At 43.7% G+C, this 15,671-nt stretch overlaps 1 protein-coding gene across 7 annotated transcripts in view; it reads left to right on the forward strand.

Moving 5' to 3' along the window:
• Window positions 1–15,671, forward strand: part of LOC138823637 (ERI1 exoribonuclease 3) — a 134,526-nt gene that overhangs the window by 69,726 nt on the left and 49,129 nt on the right. For all 7 annotated transcript variants that reach the window (XM_070017068.1, XM_070017069.1, XM_070017070.1 and 4 more), the window contains one exon: window positions 473–545. In XM_070017068.1, coding sequence (XP_069873169.1) covers window positions 473–545 — 73 coding nt within the window. The remainder of the gene's footprint in view (window positions 1–472; window positions 546–15,671) is intronic.

The raw sequence follows: 15,671 nt of genomic DNA on the forward strand, positions 1-15,671 counted from the left end.
ACATTACCTGTTGATATTATTATTATTATTTTGTTACTTGGGGGGCTTGAACTCAAGGTCTAGGCTCTGTCCCTGAGTTCTTTTGCTCAAGGCTAGCACTCTACCATTTTGAGCCACAGTACCACTTCTGGTCTTCTGGTGGTTAATTGGAGATTTAAAAAAAATCTCATGGACTTTCCTGCCCAGGCTGACTTTGAACCTCAGTCCTCAGATTACAGCCTCCTGAGTAGCCAGGATTATGAGCCACTGGTACCTGGCCTGCTGATATTATTTTGATGGGGTCTGCAGGCACACACATTTGAATCTTAGGGAAGGAGTTGTGTTTATGGTGCTAGAGGTAGAATAACTTTCTTGGTGACAAAAACCCATGGCTAAAGCATTAGCTTCTGAAACCTGTTTTGTCATGTATTGGACTTTCTAGCTTAAGACTCCATCCTTTCATCCAACTTATTCTCTCTTCTCTTTCTTGTAGGCTCCCAGGACAGTGCCAGTACTTGGGCCTGCCAGTGGCAGATTACTTCAAGCAGTGGATTAATCTGAAAAAGGTACTGTTTGAACTTTACCCAGAGCCTTGCTCTGGTTTTTCTGTGCCTATGAGCTCCCCTTCCATCTCTGTTATCTTTTTTTGTTCTTTCTTTCAGCATCCCTTTTCCCTCTTTTCCTAGGTAATATGTGGTGAAATGTTGTAATTATTCCTGGGAGTGGACAGCTGTATGGGGCTAGGATACTGGGTAGAGTATGAATCACTGTCCTAGTTGGAATCACACAGACATGCAGAAGTCTTAGTTAAGGGATTTTCTAGGGTTCTAAATCAGAGCTGAGTCTCTGGGCTGAGTCATGTTGTCTCTAGAAGAGATGTTGTCCTAGCTGTGCCTCTGGGAAAGCATTCTCCTTTCATGTCCTTAGAACTGTGTGCTCTGAGCCTCCTGATATCTTCATATTTCCCTCTAGTTGGGAAGAAAGACTTGTTCAAGTTGGCTTTGGTCCATCTGGTTCCAGTAGTGCCTTGCTCATGTGGGAACCTAAAGCTCATGGACCCTAAAGTTTGGTTCCCTTTGGGCACAAATGAAGGGCCAGGCACTAATGCACACTAAGTACTTGGCAAGTTGCCATGAGGTTGGGAAGGAGCTGTGTAGTTAGTATAGAAAATGAATTATTTAGAAAACTGTGCTTTACTAGTTTTACTAGTGCAATACATCCTACATGAGCAGAAGAAAGGATGTGTAAAGTAGACTCACCAGATCTTGCTCTTGAGATCTTTGATGTGGTAGAGTTGGTCTACAGGAGACCGACTCTCCATAAATCAATCTGATATAAAGACAATCATTCTTCTTTTTTTTTTTTTGGTCCGGTCATGGCCTGAACTCTGGGCCTAGGTGCTGTCCCTCAGCTCTTCAGCTCAAGGCTAGCACTCTACCACTTGAGCCACAGCGCCACTTCCGGCTTTTTTATTTTTGCTTATGTGGTGCTGAGGAATCGAACCCAGGGCCTCATGCATGCGAGGCAAGCACTCTACCACTGAGCCACCTTCCCAGCCCAAAGACAATCTTTCTTTTCCTGGAGCAGCCTCAAAAATCTCATGCCAAGGGTTAGCTTAGTAGCTCCTAGGAAGTTGGATAAAGGTAAAACACACCAGACACCATGGTGAGGGCTCCTGGAAGCTCAGAAAAGAGATCATTAAGGAATCAGGGTAAATATTGTGAGGATTTGGATCTTAAACTGTGGAATGAAGAAGATGTATCAAGTTACCAGGAGAATGCTTTCTAGGCATATATTGTAGGAGTACAGATACTTTTCATATGTGTAGCTGGAGCTAAAGGAGCATATGGAGCAGTAGGAAATAAGTTCTACACTGAGAATGACTACGGACTTGGTTCCTTGGTTTGTGGTGACATTCTTTGCTTTCCCCTGGTATACAGGTCCTTTGCACTTCTACTACTTGTTCTTTGACCTCTGCCCCTCTCTCCTGCTGATCACTTATGCAGCTAAGCCACTACTCCCACTACTTCCATCTTTGCCTGAGGAGTCGAGGCTCTGTCCTGTATCTAACCTTAGCCTGTGCTCTTCCTCTGCCTGAAATGTGCCACAGCCATCATCATCATATTGCCTCTCCTTGAAGATTCTATTCAGATATCTCTTCTTTTGCCTTGAGGCCCCTTATACTTGGGATATCAGTTAACTTAGTTGAAACAGAGCTGATATGTGTTTCCTTCTGGACATGCCTGTCTAGAGCATAGGGACTGGGTCTGTGTCCTGGTTGTGAGATCAGGGTTGGGCACACAGTGTGTGCTTAGTGAGTAATTGCTGACTGACTAGCTTGTCTTTGAGAACTAGTTCCATAGAGGCAGGGCTTGGTGGGGCGAGGCATGCGCTCCTACAAGACAGCATGCCAGCTGTCAGAGCTCATCTCAAGCTGCATGCTGGTCTCAGCAAATGTAATGTGAAGGCCCGGCCAGGCGAGGCAGGCACTGACCATGAACAATTACTCTGTGAAGTTCACTAGACTTTTTGGTGTGTGGATAGCTGCCCGCCTCTAGGTCCCTTGGCAGAAAGGCAGGAGAATAGCTGACCCATGTGGTAACATTGCATTCAGGGCCACCTTGGTGCCGCTGGGCTAATGGGTGGGAGTAGAGGTTGGCTGTTCTGAGCCCCTTCAGCTTGGCTGTCCTGCAGACTATCAAGCTATAGAAGGAGGGTGTGGGCACCTAACAAGGGACACTGAGGACTCTTTGTTTGTTTGTTTGTTTTTGCCAGTCCTGGGTCTTGAATTCAGGGCGGGCCTCGGCCCTGTCCCTGAGCTTCTTTTGCTCAAGGCTAGTGCTCTACCACTTGAGCCACAGCGCCACTTCAGGCTTTTTCTGTGTATGTGGTACTGAGAAATCGAACCCAGGGTTTCATGCATGCTAAGCAAGCACTACTACTAAGCCACATTGCCAACCCAGGACTCTATTGACACAGTGTTTTCCTCTTAGGAGGTAAACTGACCAGGTCTGAAAGGACAAGGGAGTATCTCACCCTTTCTTCTGCCCTCTAGCCACATCATTCCAGGCGTAGACCTACGTAAGCATCTGGGACTGAACTACCATTCCAGTTTCGCAAGGACTCTAAATTGAGAAGAGATAAAGTGTCTTTCTCATGCCCTCTATTGAGAAATGGTGTGGGCAGCATCAAGAAAGAGGAACTTTTCAGCAGCCAGCTTTCCACATCTCCTACCTCTACCTACTTTCCCTGTAGCAAAGTGGATCAAGCCAGTGTTTGCTGACATTTGGAATGTCATTGAATGATCTTAGACTTTTATTGAACTGTCAGCTTAGAGTAGTCTCGAGGCTCTGCTTCCAGCTCCTTCCAGGAGGTTAGAGCTGTCACTGAGGGTCTAGAAAAATGCATACATGCACATGCATGCATACATACATGCATTAATATACTTGTGTACTTGTGAATGAATACACCCAGAATTTTAGGTATATATCTTTACATACATGTGTATACACATATTTTCATAAGTATTGTCACCCATAGAAACAATATAGACATTAATGTATTTACACATATTCATAAAGTATATATATACATGCACACACACACACACACACACACACACACACACACACACACACACACACACATATACATCTTCATCAATAATAAAGTACTTAGTTTGAACTCAGTCTCCTACTTGCTGTGCAAGTGCTACATTACTTGAACCATGCCCCACTCCTACATTTTGTTTTCAATATTGGGGTTTGAATTCAGGGCCTTGCACTTGCTTGGCTTGCTTTCTGTGCTCTGCCTCTTGATCCATGTCTCCAGGCCTGCTTCTGCTGGCTACTTTGGATTTGGAGTTTCATGGACTCTTTTTTTCCAGGCTGGCATTAAACCATGATCCTTTGAAGCTCAGCCTTTGGTTAGCTAAGATTATAGGTGTGAGCCACCTGTGCCTGACAACAAATATTTTTGAGTATTTTCTATGTGCCAGATCCTGGGAATGTGAAGAATTTTCTTTTACTTCTTTTTTTTGTGGGGGAGTGGAGGAATGGGGGAGCTTGAACTCAGGGCCACAATGGTCTCCTTCCCTCAAGACTGGTGCTGTACCACTTAAGCTATACCTCCACTTCAGGCTTTTTGTTGGTTAATTGGATGTAAGAGTCATCTTTCTTGCCTGGGCTGTCTTGGAATCACAATCCTCAGAGCTTAGCCTCTCTAATTCAGTTTGGTTTTGTTAGAGTCTTGTGCCTTTGCCTGGGCCAGCCTCATACAATGTTCCCCCTACATCACCTCCTAAATGGATGGGATTACAGGTACAAATAGCACACTGGTTTGTTTATGGAGAGAGGGTCTTGCTGGCTTTTTTTTTTTTTTAACCTGAGCTGGCCTGAAATTGTAATCCTCCCATTTCTACCTCCTGGGTGGCTGGGATTACAAGCATGTGCCAAGTGTAGATGTCCCTGAAAAGATAGCTCTTGGACAAATAATTTCAGTTGCATTGAGTAACAGTAAACAGTTCAGAGTGAGGTAAAGTATGTTTCTGGGGAGAAATGTATAATCTGAAATCTGAAGGAGAAATTGACCTATCACAGAAGCAGCATGTTGTGGAGAGGCCTTGTATCTCCATAGAAGCCAGGAAGACAGTGTGCCTCTTGCTCACTGTTACATCCCCATCACTCTGTTGACTGGTTGGTGGCACACAGATATTTAACCAGTATTTGTTGACTGAATGTCTACAGAAAGCATAGTGAATATGGGCAGAGGAGGAGAGTGGCATGAGATGAAACTGGAGAGGAAGGCAGGAGCTTTAAATCACACTTTGAATTTGACCTTTATCTTTAGGGTAAGGGAAAGCTATTAAAGGGTATTAAACATAAGAGAGGCATCATCTGATTTGCATTTTTAAAAAGCTCTGCTGCAGTTTAGAGAGAGCTAAGAGCAGATATGAGAAATCAGTTACTGGGTTTTCTTTTTCACAGTATTTTTTTCAGGTTTGCACTCAGAACCTCATGCCTTACTAGGCAGGTACTCCTGTACTTAAGCCATACTTCCAGCTCCTCTTACATTTTTGTTGTTGTTGGTTTTTGTCAGTATTGGGGCTTGAACTCTAGGCCTGGGCACTATCCCTCAGCTCTTCAGCTCAAGGCTAGCGCTGTACCACCTGAGCCACAGTGAGTGCCACTTCCAGTTTTTCTGAGTGGTTTATTGGAGATAAGTGTCTCATGAACTTTCCTGCCCAGGCTGGCTTTGAACTGCGATCCTCAGATCTCAGCCTCCTGAGTAGCTAGGATTACAGGCGTGAGCCACTGGCGCCGGCCATAGGTGATTTGTCTTAAGTGGGGCTTCATTTGGCATTTTTTAGGTGAGACAAATTATGTGAATGACATTGTTGAGCTTGTAGTATTCCTGACTCCTGCATATTGAATACCAATAGTGTCTCTCTTCAAATTGTTAGCAAAATAAAAATGCATTCTCCCTCTCTCTTATACACACAGCCCTGTACACGCCTGTCTAGTCCTCTGGACAGGCTGAGCGTTGGGAAGTACTGTTACTAATTAAGAACCAGAGAGTCAGAGCATTGCTATAATCTAAGCAGAAGATGATAGCTACTTGAATTAAACTGATAGCAGCAAAAATGTAAAGAAGTGGACTGATTGTAAAATGTTGAATGGTATAGCCAACTCTGCTGTAATGGAACATACAGGTTTCTAAAAATTCCTATATATGGAAAGTCATGTGATAAAAATGCAGTTAGTAGTATGACACTCAAACTTCATCAGTGCTATATATGAAAAAGATAGAAATCTAATGATAATATAGCTCATGCCTGTAATCCTAGCTACTCAGGAGGCTGAGATCTGAGGATCGTGGTTCAAAGCCAGCCCGGGCAGGAAAGTCTGTGAGACTCTTATCTCCAATAAACCACTCAGAAAACCGGAAGTGGCACTATGGCTCAAGCCATAGGGTGCTCGCCTTGAGCTGAAGAGTGCAGGGACAGCGCCCAAGCTCAGAGTTCAAGTCCCATGACCGACCGGCAAAAAGAAAAAAAGAAATCTAATGATAGTGAATTATAGTATAGTGACTCATACCTGTAATCCTATCTACTCAGGAGGCTAAGTTCTTTGTTTTTTGTTTTTTTTTGGGGGGGGGGGCGGTCATGGGGCCTGAACTCTGGGCCTGGGCGCTGTCCATCAGCTCTTCAGCTCAAGGCTAGTGCTCTACCACTTGAGCCACAGCGCTACTTCCAGATTTTTTCTTTTTGCTTATGTGGTGCTGGGGAATCGAACCCAGGCCTCATGCATGCAAGGCAAGCGCTGTACCACTGAGCCACCTTCCCAGCCCCAGGCTAAGTTCTGAGGATTGTGGTTCAAAGCCAACCTGGGTAAGAAAGTCTGTCAAAAAGCCAGAAATGGAGTTGGGCTCAAGTGGTAGAGACTTGAGCAAAAAAGAGCTAAGGGACAATGCCCAGGCTCTGAGTTCAAGCTCCAGGACAAGCACAATTAAAGGAAAGAAAGAAAAAAGAAATAACCTAAGTACTATAATAAATATGTTGCTTTACTCTAAAAAATATCCAAAATTTGCTTGGGCATAAGCAGTGTCATAGCTTGTGAGTTACTTTGAAGTGGTGGATGATGAGTCTCTGATATCAAATGGATTGATGTGGCCTGTAACACATATGGCTGGTGGATGTTTCAGGTGTGTGTGTTTTCTAAGTTCTGCCACATTCTGTTCAGCTAGATATACTTTCTCCTATTTATCTAGTATATCTTTTTGTTGTTGTTTGCTTGTCTTCTTAGACAAACAAGGCCCATGCTGGCCTTGAACTCCTGCCTCTACTTCTTGAGAGTTGAAATTATAAACATATTCCACCACACCACAGCAAATACACATTAATATATCTTGTGGGCCAAATGACACATAAAGAAATGTAAAATTTACATTTTGCTAAATCATTCCCTAATAATTCCCAAATCAGTTACATTGGAACAAATGTGCACTTTAAAATCTAGTGTTACAGCAGCACTTCACTGTGTAATAGACAGGAAATAGTGATTGATTGGCTGTGAGGGTTGGAGATGAAAGAGGGAATCATGATGACCCAGGGTTTATGATTTGAGCACCTGAGTGAATTGGAATGAGTTTTCTAAGATAGTGGAAGAGGAGAAGCCTTAGAATTAGAAGAGATGATAACTTTGCTTGGGAAATGTTAAGTTTAGATGCCTTAGGGACATTATTATGAAGCTGTTGAGAAGGCTAAGGGGTGAAGTCTGGATAAGAGATATTGATTTGGGGGAATTATTGGCATATGAATAATAACAAAAGCTTGGAAGAAGTGGTTGGAATTGCGAGTATATAGGGGAAAAAAGAAAAAGAAAAGAAAGCAGAGGACAGAACACTGAGAAATACTCAGCATTTGATAGATAGTGAGGAAAGTCAGACACGAAGAAGAACAAGGAGTGATCACGATAATAGTGATAATAATGCTAGTTATTTATTGATTGTATATTGTGTGCTAGAACCTTTGCCCTAGTTCATTTACTGCTGCTTTCACAGACTGGGTAGATTACAAACAATAGAAGTTTATATGGCTGATGGTTCTGGAGGCTAAGCTGTCCAACACCTGGAGGCGTCAGCTTAATGTGTGGTAGAAGGCTTCATGTGGCAAAAGAGCACATGATTTTCATATTTTCACATTGTGAGGTTGAGAAACCAAGGCATAGAATGATGACAAAACTTGATTGATGTTTTCATGACAGTATGTGGCAGAACTAGAACTTAAATTTAGTTTTGTCTGACTCTTCATGATAAAGAGACAGAACAGAAAGTAACAGAATGGTGGTAGAAGAGAGACTATGAGAGTGTGGTATCCTAGAAATCAAGGAAAGAAAGAGTTTTCAGTTCTGAGAGGCTTTCATAAATGAAGACCAAAATGTGAGCACAGGATTAGCCACAAGGAACCTCAGTGATCTTAGTGAAAGCTTTTTAGTGCGTGATAAGGACAGGAGCCAAATGGGAGTGAGGTGGAGAGTACAGGAGAAAATGGGGGTGGTAGGGATATTTTAACTTGTTCAGAAATGTGACTTTGAAGGAGAAAGAATAAGAGCTGTGGTAGGGCCACTGTTTTCTGGTGGTTTATTTGAGATAAGAGCCTCATCATTTTCCTGCCCGGGCTACTTTGAACTGTGATCCTCAGATCTTGGCCTCCTTAGTAGCTAGGATTACAGGTGTGAGCCACCGGTGCCTGACAAGAACCAGATTCTTGAAATTGTTGGGGTTTTGGGGGGAGTGGGATAAGAGTGTTTGTATGTGTTTGTTGTTTGCTTGTTTGGGTATTGGTACTGGTGTTTGAACTTATGGTTTAGAACTTAGGGTCTGGAACACTTAGGTTTTTGGCTCAAAACCAGTACTCTACCATTTGAGCTACACCTCCACTTTCAGCTTTTTGCTGGTTAATTGGAGATAAGGATCTCTCAGCTTTGTCTGCCTGGGCTGGCTTTGAAGTGGGATCCTTGGCCTTCTGAGTAGCTAGGATTACAAGTATGAAATACTGGTACCTGGCTGAAACTGGCTTTCTTCTGGAGAAAGATGCCCTTTCAATGTGACAGGAGATCCATTGTAGACAGTCTTGCAGATTTGGTAATGGCAAATTGAGGTAATGCCCATCCAATGCCCATCCAATCTTTGTGAAACCGAAGGCCAGCCATGTACAGATAACTAATAGTGAGGGCTGGGCAGGTTTGCAGAAGGTAGCAGAAGATTGATATCCTTTTGGTAAAGAACAGGTGAGTGAACTGTCTTAAGTGCAGTAAGAGTTCTAAGCAATCAATATTGGGGGTCCAATTACGTTGATGATATTAATTCATAGTGGAGCCACTTTATTTAGATGTAAGACTTTTCTTTGACTAAGCTCAGCTAGCTAGCTGTGAGCATGGAGTGAACAGACATTTAACTTCATCTGGAGCAGAGATTTTCTTTAAGGATTTGCAATAAAAGGAATGAGGAATGAAAGTTATTGTCAAGACAGCAGTTGGCAGGATGGACTAATGGGTCTGAGTGGGATATGGAGGGAAGAGATGATAGCGGAAGGCTGACAGGGAGAAAGAAGGTAAAATGAGGAGTAGATGGAGGTAGGTACAGTTGAGCACAGTTAAAGAGTAGAATGTCTGACTTTGTGATTTCAGAAGTAAAACAGTTTGCAAAGTATGAAGTGGGTAGCTACAGGTGAGTGGAAAAGAATGTTTTTATAAACAAGAAACCATGAAACAGAGTGGATGAAACCTTCATAAGAATGTGAGTGTATGGATATATACATGCACACATAAAATATGCACACATATGTTTAAGTGAATGCACAGTCAGCTGCATCACTTCTGGTGCCTCAGCTTGGTTGGGTAGGCTTTGGGGAAAGTGAGCAGGCAGGCTTAGGAGGATTCTGTGTCTGGCAGACAGTTCATCCAGTCATGCCCTGCAGTTGAAGAGACAAGGACTGCCAAGAATTTAACAGACCCAGGTGTTTCAGGCTATGAAGGTTGCAGCTCTACTTTTCCTTTTTCATCTTATACCCTATGCCCTGCTGTAGGTACTACGAGCTCTGAAAGGGTGAAATTGGAACTGACCATTAAAGAGGAAGGAGGAGGAGGAGACCTTTTCAGACACCTCTAAGGAATATTCTGTCTCTCCATCTCCTCCCTTTGGAGAGTATAGCAGAAGACACTGCTGAAGGGAGTGTTGGTATCTACAATTGATGGCTTTTCTTGACCTTGGAGTATTCAGAGTCCCAATCAGCGAAGTAATAAATTAAGGGCTTATGGAGGAAAAAATTCTTGGCCTTAATGAAGTTCTTTGCTGGGGGCCATAAGTGGGTCAGGATGATTCAGATTTGAGACTTCAGCCAAAGGGTGGAGCTAGCTGGGGAGCCATCAGTCAGAAGAGGGTGCAGAACTCTGCTAGTCATGGTAACTACTGTTTTGGAGCTGTGAGAGTAAATTTGCTCAGGTAACTATCAGCCAGATAGAAGCTAAGGGCTTTATTCAAAGGTAGCTGCCTGGTGCCAACTACAGAACCCCTCAACTAGTACTACTCAGAAGTTAATTTTGGGTGGGGGAGAGAATGAAACAAAAATGAAGACTAAGCAAAACATGAATATCTAGAAACCCTGCAATGTGTTTCTTTCATTTTGCTTTGAAGGAAGAAGAGATGACACTATGGGCAGATACCTCTGGGCCTCTCAGTGGTCAATACCAGATAGATACTGCCGCCCAGCCTTGTAAAAGGAGAACATTGTCTGCGGGGCAGTGGACAGTTTGGGCTGGATTCCTGGTGGAAGCCAGCTGTGTGGGCCAGCTAGGTGGGGACCTCTTGCTGTCTTATGTTGAGCTCAGTGTAGGACATTGAGCACTAGGTATAAGTGAAGGAGAGGTGGAGGCACAGGATAAAGAGCTGGGAGTGGGCAGGATGCTTAGGGTGCTCGACGCCATGTTGGATGCTGAAACCCTAGGTGGGACTGATCTTGAACTGAAGGCTACTGAAGTGTAAACTAAAACTAGAACCCAGGCAGGGAACAAAGTGCCAGATGACAACTTCTTCCTCTTTCACCCCACTCTCTTTCCAGGGCATCAGCTCTTGAGTTGTACTCCAGAGGTAAGGAGGAGCTGTGCTGTGTTTGTAGAAGGGCTTCCAGAGCTAAAGGGAATGTCTCCTTTCTTCTCTTCTTCCTGCTCTCCCCCCCCCCCCCCCCCCCCCCCCCGTGGTGTAGTGCCCAGCCTGGGTTTTCCTTTAAATATGTCTTACAGCTGTCTGAACTCTGAAATTTCTTTCACTCCTTCCCTCGCCTTGTTAACATGTGTTGCCTTTGGGGTAATCAGGGAAAAAATATTATGTCCTTTTACAATTACCGGGTTTTGGAATATTAAAATGTCTCGCTGCATCGGCACTGTTATTTTGATTGGTATTCTAACCTTTGACTAGCCCATAAAGCGCGCTGCTCCTGAAGCCAATATTGCAGGACTGAAATTTAATTCCGAAATGATTCCAGATAATAGGGAGACAGATAATATATGCATGAAGGATATTATGTTTGGACTAACTGCAGCAGGGCCAGGGCTGGGGAGCTGAATAATAGCCCAGAGTGAGTTATAATCTGTGGGACAGAAATGCCTTACTGTCAGGGCCAGGAGAGGAACTCTTAAATCAAAGGCACAGGAAAGGGTGTGATTGCAGGATACTTGTTTGGACAGGAAGAGCACTGGAGCCAAGAGGGTAGGTACTGAGGCTTTATCCCATCTTTTGAGGGAGACCTCAAGGTTCTAGTTGATCTGGCTCATTGCAGCCTCTCTAGCTCCATATTATCTGTAGCCTATAACATATCAAACTCCTTACTGCTTTATACATACACATAACTATTTCATCTCTTTTTGTGTAAGCTGTTCCCTTTGGTTACAGTGCCTTTCCCCCTTTAACTGAGTTGAGAAAACTCCTGTTCATCCTTCAGAACCTTTTTAAGTGAGACCTTCACTGATATTTTCCTATTCTGGAAGAGTCAGTCACCTCCTCTGTATGGCTTCAGTACTTTTTACTAAGCATATCACTTGCTTAAATACTTTCCCACTGAGCTCTTGCCGTTTGCATGCCACACATCTCTGTATTTACAGTGCTAAGCACTGGACCTGGCATACACTTGACATTCGGTTAAGCTTTGAACTGAATCCACACTGAATTTAAGGTTGGACTAGTGAGCTCCAGTGTCCAGGCTGTTAGAGCTCCCAGTTAATTGGACTCTGAGAAATTAGGTAACTTGCCTGAACACATATAACCAAGAAGAGGTGAAACTAGTCAAGTGTACTCTTCCTCCAAACCACATATCTTAGGCAGATGAGCTGGGAAGCAGTTAGCCTAGAATTCTGGTGGCTGTAGAGTGCTTGTTACAGCAAGAACACTGGAACCAAGAGAGTAGGTACTGAAGGCTTTAATGAATGTGCAGGTGGGGAAAACAGAAACTCACCTCCCTGACTTCTTCCTTCCATAGCCCAGGATGTGAGTTGTTGGCTGAAGAGTGCATTGGTTTTTTAACACTTATGGGACTCCAGACCAGAAAGAATTGTGCCCTTGTGGGTGCTGTTGACCTCTGGACAATTTTTCATATAAAAAAAAAACAGTTCTCTGGAGTCTGTAGGCAAGCATCAGGAAGGTGCTGTGGCAAAGGTGCCTTGGTATGCTTTGGAGAACTCTCAGATAGGCAGGCAGAGTACAGGAGCTTTAGTGATGTCAGAAAACTTTTCTCCTTTCAGGACTTGGTAGAACCACATTTAGGGAATATAGTGATAGATAAGAATTTAATGAAAACAACACTAAGGTACTTTAGTTGATTTTTTTTTTTTGACAGTCCTGGGGCTTGAGCTCATCGCCTGGGCACTGTCCCTGAGCTTCTTTTGCTCAAGGCTAGCACTCTACCACTTGAGCCACAGCACCACTTCTGGCCTTTTCTGTTTATGTGGTACTGAGGAATCGAACCCAGGGCTTCATGCATGCTAGGCAAACACTGCCACTAAGCCACATTCCCAGCCCTTTAGTTGGTTTTTTAGTGGATCAATTATAATACTGTCTTCATCAATCTGGGCAGTAGCGTGGCTAATGTGTGACTTGCCCTTCATTTAGCGTTCAAGTAGTACATGGTACATATAGGCCCTTGGGGATGTAGGAATATGGTTCACAGACCACAGAGTATTGGTGCAAGAAAGAGAGAATGTGGAGCCAGCTAGTTGTCTATAGAAGACAACTGATATCTGATACACAGGCTCTGGAGTCCAGGGGTCCTGATTTAGAATCTTGGCTCTACAGTTGCTAATTGAGTTTTATAAGAGTCCTTTAACTTCTTTCAGCCTCAACATTTTCCTCTATAAAATAAGAAAAGTAATATCCTTGTCCCAGACTTGACCTGAGAACAACGTGGGAGCACCTGGCTCTTCCACCAGAGATGAGATGCCCATGCTCAGAGACCCAGAAGGCAGGGGCCCAAGGGCACCTAGGATTCTGTAGGCAGGAGTTGGGAAAAATTGCTCTCCACAGAGTTCAAGGTGAACTTATTCTGTCCTTGGACTATTTTGCTCTTGCTGCACACTGAGGATCAGGAGATAGTTGTTACATGCCCATGTTTGCGGCTGCTGTCATCATGCCTGGCTGTCTAGTGGAATACAGATTCATGTTATGGTCTTGGGTAGGATATTGTTTCTTTGAATTTTGGTTTCCTTATTTGTAAAGTGGAGATTATTAATTAATAAAAACAGATACTTCTCTGATGCTTTGTATGGACTGTTAACCTTTAAAGTATTATTGTTAACCATTGTACAGATGTACAGTGAGAGAGGTGTACACAGAGAGAGGTTATGTGCCTGCCACAAGGTCCAACAGTAGTAAGTGATGGGGTAGGGATTATTATCTAGGCCATAGATTCCAAAGACCATGCTCTTAACTGCTCTGTTCTGTTGCTTCCAGAGCAAAGAAGGAGGAATCACTTTCATTTTAGGTAGGAAAGAGAAAGTCAAAACTGCTTTCAATGAGGAGACAATTTGATTGGGTCTTGAAAGACTAGAAGGAGCAGCCATGCAGAGGAAGTATGGGAATGAAGGCCTGAGTGGTAAAACAGCTTGCTGGACTAGGGAACAGTAAGCAGTAGTTTTCAGGATACCGGTATGGATAGTTATACGTGCATTCTATTAGAGGAAAGCAGATTGAGAGCAAACAAGGGCAAGAAACATTTGTGTAGAGTCAGTCTATGCTGCCTTCTAAGGTATTGGGGAGAGGAGGAATATAGTAGCTCTAGAAAACTGCCGTCTTTTCTGTTCATGCAAGGAGAAAAAGAACCTGTGGGCTAGGGGTAGCAGCAAGGGAAGTTACCATGCTGATGCATGTGTACACGTGTGACTGTGTGTTTGAAGAAGTAAATCTCTCCATGTGAGGAGGTTTGTGAGGCTGGGATACATGTGTATATTCTGATGTTTTCACATGCCTACACAAGAGAATATGGGAGAAGTTCAGAGTTGGGTTTGTGGTCTGACTCTGGGCATTGGAGATGGGCCGATCAGGCCCTTGACTCTAGAGGGCAGCATGGGGTAATACAAGGAATTCTGGACCAAACTTAGAGCTAGAAAGTGAAAGACATGGATTCTGGTGTTGTCATTTGCCCTTTCTCATCCAACAAAGATTAATGAAGCCATTTCTTTTCTTCCTGCCTGTCTGCCTTCTCTTCACCCCCTCCCACCCCCCGCCACTCCTTCTTCTTCTGTACTGGGGTCTTAACTCAGAGCCTCATGATTACTAGGAAGATGTTATACTACTTGAGCCACACCCCCAGCACCTTTTTGCTTTAGTTCTTTTTCAGATAGGTTCTCACTTTTTTTGGTCTGGGGCTGGCCTTGGACCATACTTCTACCTGGTAGCTGTAATTACAGGCATGCCAACTACTTTGCCTGGTAGCAATTTTTGTTGTTGTTGTCATTTCTATCTTTGCCAGCTTTTTGCTACAGCTAAAAGTAAGATGAATACAAGGAAGATCAGAAAAATCTTCTAATCACCATTACCTACTTGGACCTGTACCCTTGGGACTATTCTACTATCTCACTGGGACAAGTTGAAGGTCAGGGAAGATGGCATTGCCAGACATCAGGTCAGGAATACACAGATACTATGGAAAAGTTTGGATAGCTGGCACCTGTCACAGTTTGAAGTGGCATAGGGTGGAACAAAAAGTCATTAAGCTTTGGGCTTCACCATGAAGAAGGTGATAAGAAGGTTCTTGTCTCTTCATTTCTTTGGAGTTGGAAGAAGCAGAACTGCCCTAAAGGCAGGGAACTAGCCCTTCCTTTGTTGGTTGGCTTGGCAGATGCTGAGTAGTGATCAGGAAGAGACCAAGAAAAGCAGCTGGCTTTGTGTTCACAGTCATTTGGGACTGTGCTACTTCAACCCTTGGTCTTTCTATGAACTGAACTGTCCTGCTGTCAGCTCTCATGGGGCAAGAGTGGTATGAGCTTGGATGCCACCACGTTCCCTGCTCGGTGATCAGAGCTTATCTGGATGGCTCCTAAAGATGCATGGCTTTCTCAGTCTATAAGTGGCATTTCAGCAGGTTTTGACTCTTGTCCTGTTAATTAACTTTTAGTTCCCTACTTTCTGAATTTTCCTATTAAAACAACAACAACAACAACAACAACACACACACACACACACACACACACACACACAACCAAGCAATAAGTGTATGACCCTCAGCTCTGAGTATTTTTCTTTTGTTTTGGTTTTTTAATTGTTCCTGGGGCTTGACTTCAGGGACTGGGTACTGTCCTTGAGCTCTTTTCTTCAAGACTAGCACTTTGAGCCACAACTCCATTTCCAGTTTTTGAGTGGTTAATTGAAGATAATAGTTTCACAGGGACTTTTCTGCCCAGGACGGCTTCGAACTGCAAATCTCAGATGTCAGCCTCCTGAGTAGATAGGATTACCTGTGTGAGCCAGTGTTGCCTGACTTGAGTACTTCTCTTTCTTGGTTGGCTTAGATGAACCTGGACTTGGGTAGCAGGTACTCTACCTGGTCTGAGACATCTGTATTTTCTTTCAGCCACCAGTCATTCTCTGGAGCCTTATGTATCAGGACATCTGTACTCTGAGGGTGAATCAGGCCTGGTCTCCACCTG

The sequence above is a fragment of the Dipodomys merriami genome, unplaced genomic scaffold (genome assembly GCF_024711535.1).
Source record: "Dipodomys merriami isolate MVZ:Mamm:240054 unplaced genomic scaffold, mDipMer1.0.p SCAF_121, whole genome shotgun sequence".
Lineage (NCBI taxonomy): Eukaryota > Metazoa > Chordata > Mammalia > Rodentia > Heteromyidae > Dipodomys > Dipodomys merriami.